This window comes from Lagenorhynchus albirostris, chromosome 20 (genome assembly GCF_949774975.1).
Source record: "Lagenorhynchus albirostris chromosome 20, mLagAlb1.1, whole genome shotgun sequence".
Lineage (NCBI taxonomy): Eukaryota > Metazoa > Chordata > Mammalia > Artiodactyla > Delphinidae > Lagenorhynchus > Lagenorhynchus albirostris.
Window position 1 is genome coordinate 49,028,157 of NC_083114.1, and position 13,094 is coordinate 49,041,250.

A 13,094-nucleotide genomic window follows, 5' to 3' on the forward strand; every position below is an offset into this window, starting at 1 on the left:
TTTGTTTCTTTTTACATTTCATACAAATCAACCAAAGATTAAACATATTCAGTGAATCATAGATACATCTAAGGAAGACAACTAAAGGTAGTTTATTCAAATGTACAGTTATTTATGAGACCAAATCCATAAATAATTACTAAGCAACTACTTCATATGAAGCATCCTTGATAGGTTTACATAATAGACTTAAATACAGCTGACAATGCCAATAGAAGAGATACTGCAAGACAATACATAATTAATTGTCAAATTAACTGCATAAAAATTTGCTATATGAGGTCAGCTGAGAAAGATTTCAGGCTCAGGGAAGTAGAATTTTAGTTATACCCTGAAAGTTGACTGTATTAATAATACAATTTGCTTGTCTGTGGATTTCATTTAATCTACAGACAAGAGATGAGAGTTCCTGAATTTTTAATGCAGCAAAATCACTTTTCTTTCACCCAAAGCTTTCAAATTCCAGGACTAGGAATAGTAAAAGGTGCCAACAGAAAAAAACTGGATCTCCTGGTACAAACTGCAGAAGGGATTGTTCACAGGTGCATAGTAGCAAAGACTCTGGAGACTGCTTATGTACCATCCTCTGTTGCACAGGCTGATGACTGGACTAAAAGTAAAAAGTGCTCTGCAAACCACAAAGGGTCGCACAAATAAAAGGCGGTAGTAGGTAGTGTCCATCAGCTAAGGCCGTCAGGTGTTCTGGCCTCCCCTGATGCTGCCTCTCCATCTTGCACGGCCCCCTCCTCTCTCACCAGCTCTCAGTGGCGGTAAGGGTCCTGATCTTCTAGAGGCTGCTTTTCTCATCAGCGTGTTTCTGTGACCCCTTCCACTTTCTGGTTAGCACGTCAGCTCCCAGAGCACTCGGAGGACCAGCCTCCCATTCCACTCTTCATTTCCATCATGGCTTTATTTTCTCCAGCCGGGTGCTCTGGGTGGCTGTGTGCAGCCCAATGAAAGGGATTTCTGCTGTATTTGTTTACAGGTTTACCCCCACTTACTCTCCTATAAACAGTGGAAATGGTAGCATTTCTCCTTAAATTACAAATGTGTGTGTGCTGTGGAGGGAGTGTTTCAACTACATAATAGGTTTCTTATTGATATTTGTTTTGAAAATATTCACTTTTACGAATTGTTACAGCTTGCTATATAGCTTGCTATACATAGAGTATAAGGTACAGAGGGGTGAACTTGGCCTGCCTTTATTAAAGAAAAGGGCATGGACCTGCACAGAGTGTGTGCAGAGAAGCAAGCGGGGAAGGTGGTTCACCGCTGAAGCCGGGGGTGGCGCAGCAGGATGGCGAAGCTCCCCTGAAGACCTACCATCAGGACAGCCCCCTGCTCGCCCTTGTGCCCGAAGCCAGGTGTCCTGCAACCACCACAGCCACCCCTCCCCAGGAAGCACGTGGTGGTATTCTTCTTTAAAGAGAGTTACTGATGTGTCTGGGGAAAACTAGGGTGGCTAGTGTCGTCACCGGCTCCCAGAGGTAGAATGCTCTCCGCACTGTGAGCAAGGGTGCCCCAGGAAGCCACCTGCCTTCCCCGCCATGGGCACACAGCAACAATGGGTAGCTTCCCTTCAAATTAATATCATTTAAAAAGTAAAGAGAAAATAAATAAGATTATCACATAACAGACTTCCTGTTTCCCTACTACCTACAAATGGTAACTATGAAGCTATAGAAGAGAAAGAATGGAGACATGAAAAAAATTATAACGTGAAAGCTAGAGACGGACAAGCCTGAGCTCCGTGTAGAATCAGCACCGTGGACCCCTGTTTTGTAGCGTGAACACCCCGACAGCAAGTCCACGGAGAATGTTCACAAATTCACACACACAAACTCCATTTAGTAAGCAGTCATCCAAGACACACACCTTTCTAAAGATAACCTTAGAATTAACATGTGATATTCAAAAATCACAGACAGACATTGTAACACTACAAATATTAACCTTAACACAGAGCGTCGACTTCTGTTGGGTTGGCCAAAAGCTTCGTTTGGGTTTTTCCATAAGATGTTACGGAAAAACCCAAACAAACTTTTTGGTCAGCCCAATATTTTCGAATTCCACAGACATCCACACAACGTGCTATCTACAACAGTAGCAAAGGAACCACAGGTTTCCAAATATGAATTCTCTAGTTCTATGGGATGCACATTTGACATTTTTTGAAGAAACCTGAAGATTTTGATGTTAGTCATTTTTGTTACAATTAGTTTAAACACTTGGCATAAAATTTAGCCACACTGATGAATACATGAGAATAATGTGTCATAAATATCAAGTCGAATACAGGATTTCAAACGGAAAATAGGGTGGTTAAGTCACTGCGAATCCAGTGATGCTGCAGGACCAAGCCTGTTTCTGTGAAAATGAGTATCCGCTGGACAAGGTCCTGAGCTGCTGGATGCTACTGCTGGAGCCAGCAGGAGTGGGTCACACAAGGAAGTTTACAGATTGTCAGATCAAAACATGATTCGCGGAACTGCCCTGGCGGTCCAGTGGTTAAGACTCCTTGCTTCCACTGCAGGGGGCATGGGTTCAATCCCTGGTCAGGGGACTAAGAACCTGCACGCCACGCGGTGCAGCCAAAAAAAAAAAAACAAAAAAAACAAAACAAAAAACAAAACAAAACATGATTCATTTGGAGGCATCATGAGAAAAGCCTTGCCAAGTACAAACAGGCAGTAAGAGGAGAGAATGGTGCCACCAGAGTGATGGCCTGAACCTCAACAACAGACTCCCTCAAAGCATGTCGACCATCCTTGGGGGAAGAAATTGTCCCACCACCGCTGTGGCTGCCACCGAGAAACTATCTGGGCTCCCATCCTACACCAACGAGGACGATCGTGCTGAGGATCAAGTCTTACTGGGATACAGCTCAGCCCCATCAGTCTCTGTAAAAGAAAGGCAATCCTGTTCCCACCACCAGACACCAACTCACCTCCCTGCCTCCAAAGAAAGAGAGGAAAAGGCCGAGATTTGACCCCTGCTTCATTGCTGTCTTCAGTGAAGAGAAGAATCATAACTGCCCATGGGAAATATCCAATGGAAGTAGAACTAATGGATAAAACTTAATAAAGACTATTTCAAAGAGAATCCACTGAAGATTTAGTCTCCTCTTCTAGTTACAAAGATTTTATAACCAAGATAAAAGCTGTTGCAAAAAAAAAAAAAGAAATCTGAATTCTCTCTTTCTCTCTCAACATATATACCGTGTACTGTGGATATAAATACTCCTTCTCTGGCTTTTATCATGAATTCTTGGTTATGGCTACAACAAGGCCACCTTCTCATCTATCGCAAGAAGTAAGGGTGATATAGTTTAGTGAAAACAGCCTAAAATTCCATACCCAAACTGTCCATAATGCATGTGGACAAAATGAAGACAATAACACATGCAATATAGCTGACACTCACTGTCAGACAGACCAGTACTCATCCCAACTCCACTCCCTTTTGCCACCCCCCGCCCCAACTATGAGGGGCGGGGCACATCGCATATGACCCAGCTTTAGCTAATGAGACATAAGGGTCTCATATCTGCACTTGCTTTCCTAACAAGAGAGACAAATGTGATAGCTCTGCCCTGTCCCCACCTCATCCAGGCTCAACGTGGAAGAATGTACTGTAACCATCAAGATAAAACATCAGAGTGTAGAGATTAAAAACAGCCTGGGTCCCTAATGGTACTGCTGAATAATTAAATCATTTGCCTCAGAGATCTTAGCAAAAATGACAAACTGTTACTTGTTTAGAAAGCAATAGTGAGATTTTTCATTACTTTCAGCTAAAAGCAGTCCAAATGCAAACACTTAAAGCCTGAGAAAAATTACTCCCATACATCAGTTCTTGGGTTGTTATTTGAGGATTTGCCCTAGCAGAACAAAGGAGAAAACTGAGAAAGAGACAGAGGTGGGATCTAGAAAACAGTGGATGCTTCCAGGAGAGTGATAAGGAGAAATCCCAGGATGACAGCTTTGGAGCAGGCCCATTTAGAACAGCTGATTGAAGCAGGCAGTGGAGAGCTGGGAAAGAAGAAACTTTGGGAAGATGTATATTCTGAGATTCAATACTACCCTTGCAAATTTAGGAACTGAGGAAACGTTAAAGATCTAATTCAATAAGAAAAGAGAAAATCTTCAGGAAAATCAAAGAAACAAAAACTGTTATAAAAATGGAAAGCATAGCACCCTATTTAGCCATTCAATGAACAATATTTACATGGTCATAATCAGGGAGTTGAAGTTTAATATTTGTCATATTTTAGAATCAACTCATACACAAAGCATGGGGACTTAATTATGGTCAGAGACTAGAGAATAATCATAAAAGTGCAGATGACAGAGTTGGAAAGGTCCAGAGGTAAAAGAAAGTCCAAGGAAGCTAAGAACCTAAAGCCAGAGGATAGTACTGATTACTGACGAAACTAGAAATAAAAACGTCAGGGTATTATTTCAAATTGCAAAGGTTACAAAGTATAGGGAATCCAAATGTAGTGACACAACTAAATTGCAGTGGGGAAACAGGAGGGGGCAGTTAGTGACTCACCCTCTTCAATTTCTCTTTAGAATTCACAATTTAATACAAACAACAAATATGACTTAAAACATGTAACATGTCTCTTTACTATCAAAGTTCTATATAATTTCTCCAATTCTTTAAATAGAATTTACTAATGGCAACTCTGTTTTTGGTTTATACAGTAGCAGAAAGCCTGATAATCTAAAATTTATGAATCAAGCAGTAGTAGTATAAGCATATTATTTACATTTATAGAGATACTCATAGAGGAACTAGAAATATAAACAGTTAAAATAGGTTCCCTATAGTAGCAGAGTCTTGGCCAAGGAGGTGTGGGCCAGGGCATATTTCATTCATTATAAACCCTTGGTACTATTTAATTTTTAAAATCATGGCATATACTAATTTAGTAAAAATAAAAGTATTTATCTTAGGGCTTCCCTGGTGGCGCAGTGGTTGAGAGTCCGCCTGCTGATGCAGGGGACACGGGTTCGTGCCCCGGTCTGGGAGGATCCCACATGCCGCGGAGTGGCTGGGCCTGTGAGCCATGGCCGCTGAGCCTGCGCATCTGGAGCCTATGCTCCACAACGGAAGAGGTCACAACAGTGAGAGGTCCACGTACCGCACACACACACACACACACACAAAATTTATCTTAAAAAAAAAACATGGAAAGCAGAGAGAACTGAAGACTTTCCTTAGTTTTCAAATTACAAAGCAATATGACACAAGGAAAAATGTAGAGACCATTACTGAGGGACAGACATGCATTTTTCCTGGCTATGATGAAGTTTCAATTGTGTGCAATAATTTATGCCATGCTTTCATGGAGGCATCTTCTACTTCACCTGCAGTATTCCTTTGAGATGGAAGTCCAAGAATATGAAAGCTGATAACCCTCTCTTAAAATTTATGCCACTCATATTTGTGTTAATGTTTATTACTTGGAGGCTTTCTGGTCCAGGTAACTATTTTCTTGCATTATATTTAATCATTTTTACCCTCTTTATTTTTTAAACTCTGGCACAAACCATTTTACCCGCCAGTTTTTTTCAGTTTCATGTTATCATCTACCCAATAAAAGTGTTAAAATGTATCATAAATTTACAAAGAATCTGGCCAACTGCAGACAGGGAAAGAATTTTTTAAAAGAATAAACCTAAGAGGCCACACAGGATTGCTGTTTCTACAGCAGATAAAAATAATAACTAACATGAACATTAAGATATTAGCTGGGAGCCAATTTTATCATTTTAATTTCCGCTGTTGATGCAAGAGACCAGCTGAACAACAGCCAATAATAGTAAGTGTAATGGAAAACCGTAAGACTTATCTGCACTGTAATTAAGAAAAGAATGAAGATAAAAGTCAGAGCTAATTATAAAACATATGGTATAACTTTACATTGCCATCTATTTGCCACTTCAGATAACATATTTTTCATTTATTCTCCTCCATTAGGAATTAGTCAATTAAACATTTCCCTCCTCACCCCAAAAAGATGCATGGAAAACTTTTTTGTCGCATTCAATGAAATGAACAGTTTCTTAGGCTGATTAATCCTTGGCAACATACAGAGAACATTTACAGAACCGACAGAGCAGATACTCCAAGTGCTAGAGCATAAGAGGGAAATGCTTGTCTTCTGCTGAGAAGGGTGGGAGAGGGACTATATTTAACATGTTTTTTTTGTTTTTTGTTTTTTTTTGAAGTACACGGGCCTCTCACTACTGTGGCCTCTCCCGTTGCGGAGCACAGGCTCCGGACGCGCAGGCTCAGTGGCCATGGCTCACGGGCCCAGCCGCTGCGCAGCATGTGGGATCTTTCCGGACCGGGGTACTAACCCCGTGTCCCCTGCATGGGCAGGCGGACTCTCAACCACTGTGCCACCAGCGAAGCCCTATTTAACATGTTTTAATTAACAAAGGCGGATGTATTGGTCTTTCCTTAATCACCCTGAAGCTCATAAGTTGGGGATAAATATCAGGCTGGATTCTTTGGCATTTTTATTTACACATTTTAAATGGAAAACAAAAAAAATATTTTTTCAAGATTTATTACTTGATGCGAGGAAAAGCAATTACCTCTTGGTGCTTTGAGTTTTTAGCACTCATAAGATAACCTATCCCTTGGATAAACTTAGATGAAATGCCTAAAAGCAAGGTAAAAATTTAATGATATAAAACTTGACCTTTCCCTTCTCTTATTCTAGAATGCAAATAATAATAATAACAATAACAACTTGTGGCACTGGGATAAAGGGTAATTTATCAGTCACTCTGGTGCAAAGTTCTGCATAAGGGCTTAATTTATAAACATTTTAATTTATAAAATATTTATAAATTAACTGTATGACATGTTAAGTTCTCCCAAGTAGAATTTCAAATTTTATTGCTGATTATTTCAGCAATATCCTCTGATGAAATGTGAAAAACATAACAATACATTAAAATTGGATAGACCCAAAAAGGCTTGAGGAAACATGTACTCAGTGCCATTTCTGTTCCTGAATTGAGAATTTCCTGCACTGCAACCAGTTGGAATTCATGACCCCCTGGAGGCTGCAGAATATTTTATTCTCACTCTTGTGCAGGCCATAGGATGGAGGCCTCTTAACTGAAAGTGCCTCTTCAGTTTCTCTTTAGAAGTCACTGTTTAATTCAAACATCAAATATTAATTAAAACAACCAAGTAAAACGTTTCTTCACGATCAGAGCACTACACAGGCCCTCCAGTTCTTTAAATGGAAGGCACCAACGGCAGCTGTAGCTGTTTTGTTTTCTGTATTTAGCGTAGTAGGGGTTTTTTCCAACACAAAAGACAAAAAAATGAGGGCAATAACTAAGATGCGGGTGGAACTGAAGACTGTGCCCAGACAGGGGTCCATTTCTCCGAAAATAAATGTGTCTGCTTTATTTTCACATTTATCTCGAAGGCAGAGCCCACTGAAGCACAATTCAACTATTAATTTTATCGCTTAATTAAAATTCGGATTAAAAATGATGCTGGGTAAAACGAGGTGTAAAAATAAGCCCAAGAGCTTGTCCTGAGTCCTTTCCAAGTTCTTTGTCGTGGACCCCACCACCTTGCGCTGAGCACTCTGAGCCTGCCCCACCCAAAGAAACAAAACCACAGCTCCAGGCCAATAGTCCCCCATGGCCACCCCCACCGCCCAGTGTGTTCAGGGCCTCACCTCCAGCTCCTGCTCCCTCTGCAGGGCAAACTGTTTGAAGGACTTGACAATGAGACCAGCGTTGGAGCAGTCGTAGACGAATATGGAGGGGCTGCCCATCCATGTCTGCAGGTCATATATAGACAGGGGGATGTACTGAGTGTAGTTCTGGAAAAGAAAACAGTGCATGTTTGTGACTCACACATGGCGAACTCTGCCTGCTCACCAGCACCTGCACCTCCAAGAGGGTCCCATGCATGGGGCCCGCTGCACAGAGCGTTCCTGAGCTGCCATCTCTACCCACTGTGAACAGCAGCAAACTAACCTCCCCACCATCTGCCCACACGCTGTTTCATCAGGTAGAACCGGGCGGTGGCACAGTTCAATCCCGAGCTCCTCTCCTCCCCTGTTCAGTTCTTGCTGCCCCCTGGGAGCGCACTCACTCCACTGAGGGATTTCTCTCCACGTGTCCCACAACGAGGCCTTCACACCCACCCTTCCTCTCCCACCCTCTTGCAGCCAAACCACAGCTTTCTCTTATGAATCCCAAGGCTACGCATGCTACTTCACACCATTCCTGCTCACCCTTTACTCCGTAACTTCTCTGGGCTTATACAGCAGAACACGCTCCTCGATTATAAAGAAGATGAGCTCAGAAAAGTTGATCGGGTCCTCAAATGTGCATGTTTTTCCCTCTTGCCCCTTTAATTTCAGAGCTACCCATAAGCACTTTATCCTCTAGATGATTTAGATCACATTGAAGGAGTACAAATAGATTTGGCTCCATAATTTTTTTTTTCAAATCACAGAACAATAACATATTAGCATGAATCTGCTAAGTGAAATATTTTTCTGGACACACTGTACTCTTCAGTACTTGAAAACACTCCAGCTATTACTGGTAAACATAGAGAGGAATGGTCCTCATCTCACCAGAGAAATGACTAAAATCCTCACTCAAAGGTAACATTTTTCTTTTTTTTTTTTTTTTTTGCGGTACGCGGGCCTCTCACTGTTGTGGCCTCTCCCATTGCGGAGCACAGGCTCCGGACGCTCAGGCTCAGCAGCCATGGCCCACGGGCCCAGCCGCTCCGCGGCATGTGGGATCTTTGCAGACCGGGGCACGAACCTGTGTCCCCTGCAACAGCAGGCGGACTCTCAACCACTGCACCACCAGGGAAGCCCCAAAGGTAACATTTTTACGCAATTCTTCTGCATAGAACGCCATCACTTATTTATCCTTCCTCAGGCACCAATAGTTTAAGTAGTGACACTCTAGCAGAAATCAATTCTGTGCACTTACAGTAAAGGTGACTGTGTTTCCTCAAAGCTAAGCCACAAACATTGCCTCTGGTATTGCCAAGAGGATTGTTTCTAATGCAAAGGGGAAAAGGAACAGAAGACAGAAAGACCAAACCAGGCCTGGAGAAGACTGTCATCAAGGTGGTGGCGGCAGAGGCCTTCTTGATATGCACACACATCACCAGATGCAAGTCCCATCCCAGACGGGGAGGATGTGCCGACAGCACAGGTGTGGTGGGGCTGCAGACATCTCTACCACGAGGGGACCACCCTCTGCTTACGCTGTGCCATTTCACCTTGCTAAACTGCCATCACCTGGTGTCTTGTTCTTCGTCACTGCACGAGTAAGAGAACACTTGGATATGCTCTAAGTAAACTCTCACAGAAGGATTCTAAAGACAGCAGTTCTTCCCTAATGAATCTATAAAGGCAGTGCCCAATCAAAATACCATCAGGGGTTTCCTTAATGGAATCTGACAAGCTGATTCTAAAGTTAATGCTGAAGAGAAAGGTATAAGAATAGCACAACACAAAAAAAATTGTAAGGAAGGAATAATGAGTGAGGACTCACGCTAGCAGATATTAAATACACTATAAATCTATGGTAATTACAGGATGGTACTGGGGAAGGCGAGACAAACAAATCAACAGGAGGGAAAGCCCAGGAACAGAGCCACATATATAACTGTAATGAAGGTGGCATTTTAACTCAGCGAAGAAAGAATGAACAATTCAACAAGTGATACTTGTAAAATCCAAATAACCATTCAATATTGCCATCTGAGATTCCACACACAATCAGGACAGATTTTAAAAATAAATACAAAAGCAGAATAAAAGATTTAAAAATTTATTTTGGTGTAAGAAAGACCTTCTTAAACATATAGAACCTAGAAACGTTAAAGAAAAATAGAGCAATGTAAAAATTATATAATTCTGATAAAAACACATACCTGTGACAAGCAATTTAAGAATAAAGTAGGTACAACATATGTGACATAGACTTTATATTTAGAATGTGTGTGTGTATATAAGCTTCTGCTGCAGATCAACAAAGACAAGACAACAAAAACAATATACAATAGGCAAAAGCTTCACACAGGCAATTCACGGAAGAAACATGAATGATCAACAACTATGAAAGTTTCACGCTCTCGATTAATCATGGAAATGCAAATTACAATGAGAATCATCCATCTACCTATCTTCATCCAGCAAACTGGAAAGAAGTTTTAAGTATGAATAATACCCCATGCTGACCACAATGTTCAACAGGGTGCTGGCTTATCGTTGGTGCGAGTATAAATTGAGGAAGCTATTTTTGGAAGGCAATTTGGGTGGTTCTTAAAATTTTTACTGTACATACCTTTGACTTCTAGGCGTCCATCCTATAGAAATACTTGCATTTGTACAGAAATGTACATACAAGGATGTATAATACTTTCACTGGTAAAAACCTGTAAGCTGTCTACATGCTACTGTGGAAAAGACTGCCAGTCTAACATCTATTTTTCCCCTCTTCATCCTCAATGCAAGTTTAGCTGAGCACAGTTCCCAGTTTCCTTTGCAGCTAAGTCTGATCTTGCAGCCCAATTCTGGCCAATGGGACATGATCAGAAATGTGTCTAAATTATAAGTGCTGCCCTCTTTCCCTTCCCGGGAGGAGTGAACATGGCAGAAGACATAAGCAGGGGGACAACAGAGCTGTGTGATGGAAGGGGCCTGGGCCCCATGTCATGACGATGCCACAGCAGTCCCAGACGGCCCACAGGGACTATCACAACCAATCTTGGATCCTAATATATCCAATATGAAGAGATCATTAAGCAAAGGGGGCCCATACACCCACGTTATGGAACACCATGCAAGGTTATTTATATGCACTGACATGGAGAGATGTCAGAGGCTTGTCATGATTTTAAAAATGCAAGTCTTAGAATCTCACATATAATATCCTGTTTTGTGTGTAAAGCAACACATGCCCAGCACTTAAGCTGAATGAAATGAGGACTCAGCAGAAACGTGCTGAGTGAAAGGTCCTATAAATGGTGCTGAAAGAAGAACACAGGACTGCTAAGGACTGCATTCTCTGACTGGGGAGGTGACAGGGGTGTGGGGTGGTAAGAAAGTGTCATATCTATTTCTTTTAAAACTTCTGTTCTCTTGGAACCTTTTAGAATAGAAATTACTTGTATTTTTTTAAAAGACAAAATGCACACAACTATTAAAAGGAGGAAGGAAAAGGGTAAGCTCCAGGGTTCACTATAACATACTTTACGTTCAGTCAGTGTTTCATAATGAGCAGGCATTACATGTTATCTGCACAAGTAAAAAGGCTTCAGCACATGCTGCATTGGACAGAGCAGGACACAAGTCAGCGCCTCCCTGGGCCCAGCAGGGAAGAGCGCTCCTCTCCGGCCCTCTGCCCAGCAGCATCCCTCCCCTTGTTCACCTGCAGCCCCCATGCTATGGGGGAGAAAAGGGCCAAAAGGAACCCTTTAATTAGGCAGGGACACCCTTACACTGAGAGGAGAAAGGATTTTAGCACCAGCCTGGGAAATCATCACATTTTTATATGCCAGCCACACTCTGCTGTTTATCTGCTTCCCACAAGGTTCTAGCTCAGTGAGGAGCGGCCGAATATGGCTGGGGCAGTTCTGACCCCATTCCTGCCACCACATCATCCAAGTGACTGCTGGAAAAGGGCGATGCTGTCATCTTTGCTGCCTTCTAGGTACAGCCCCAGAAGGCCCCAAAGGCAGCAAAGCAGCACGCAATAAAATATATTTTAACTGTGTTTTGAGGTCTGGCCTTTTGAACTAAAATGTAATTTTTATATTTCCCCCAAATCAAAAGTTACTTTCTAAATTTCTGAGATACAAAGGTAATTAATGGTGACTCATTAAAATAATAAAGCACTAATCCATCAGGAAACTCGTTAAGGGTTTTCCCTTTCATTCCCTGTGCCACTGGCTGCCACGGAAATGGTTCAAGTGGAGTTGTCAGCCACCCAGTCCCACTGGAGGGCAGAAGCACCTCCATTTTCTAATGCTTGTCCAAGGGGCAGCATACAAGGAGCTTTCGGAATTGGTCTTTAGCCTCATGATTTTTAGTTGTGAGAGGGTCTGGCACCTAATACCGTCCACAGGGATGCTCAGCCACAGAAAATGGCTTGGACCCACACCTCCACACAGATGGGCTGCATGGTGGGTGGCAGCCTCTGAGCAGCAAGGGCCTCTGTGGCTGAAGTGCAGACACCCCCAGCACTGTGGACGTTTGAGGCTGGTCAGTCAGTGTGGGGCTCATCCCGGGCACTGCATCAGGCTTGGCAGCAGCCCTGCCAACAGCACTTCCCCCTCTCTGCCCAGTTGTGACAACCAAAAAGGTCTCTGGACACTGCCAAACGCACCCTGAGGGGGAACCTCCCCTGGTGAGAACCAAAGCCTTTGAGGAGAGATGATTTCATTTAAAGCAGTAGCTGTATATCTGTAGTTTAGTAAGCCCGTGAAACTTGGAAGTCTGTTTTCCTTAGGGATACAAAATCAACTCTATTAAACCATATGGAGGAAAATGGCCTTTGAGAACGAATCCTTATTGGAACACGAGCAGGTGGATCTCATTTCCCATCTCAGAAGGATCCTGGGGAGTTTGTCAAGCTTCGGGCCAGAATCACAGTCCTGCAAACCTGCAAAGGGAGGCCTGCAGGATGACAGCCCTGGTGCTGCAGCGAGTGAACAGAACAGAAACAACACCTGAAGTGCAACTGTTTCCACCCCGTGCAATTATCCCTGTGTCTTCTAGGCTGAACCAACCTACGCAAGCTGGAGAAGTCGAAGTCCCCCACGCACTGAAGGCTCCCAGAAACACTCCACAGCCTTTCAGGCAATGGTTTGGTTTCTCCCCCCACCAAAAACTATGAGCACAGAGAATTCCTAATCAAAGCGTCTTTCCTTTCTCTTGAAAAAACATACTCAAGGCCATGTTTTCATTTCCAACATAGAAATAGGTTTTAAATAATTTATTCATTACACTCTACTTTATCTGTCAGGTTATATTAAACATCAAAAAAAAAAAGCCACATGCTTCATCAGAC

General features: G+C 42.5%; 1 protein-coding gene across 4 annotated transcripts in view; it reads right to left on the bottom strand.

The window, feature by feature from the left end:
- Positions 1-13,094, bottom strand: part of RPTOR (regulatory associated protein of MTOR complex 1) — a 347,492-nt gene that overhangs the window by 164,519 nt on the left and 169,879 nt on the right. For all 4 annotated transcript variants that reach the window (XM_060133269.1, XM_060133267.1, XM_060133268.1 and 1 more), the window contains exon 5: positions 7,721-7,867. In XM_060133269.1, the coding sequence (XP_059989252.1) occupies positions 7,721-7,867 (147 nt within the window). The remainder of the gene's footprint in view (positions 1-7,720; positions 7,868-13,094) is intronic.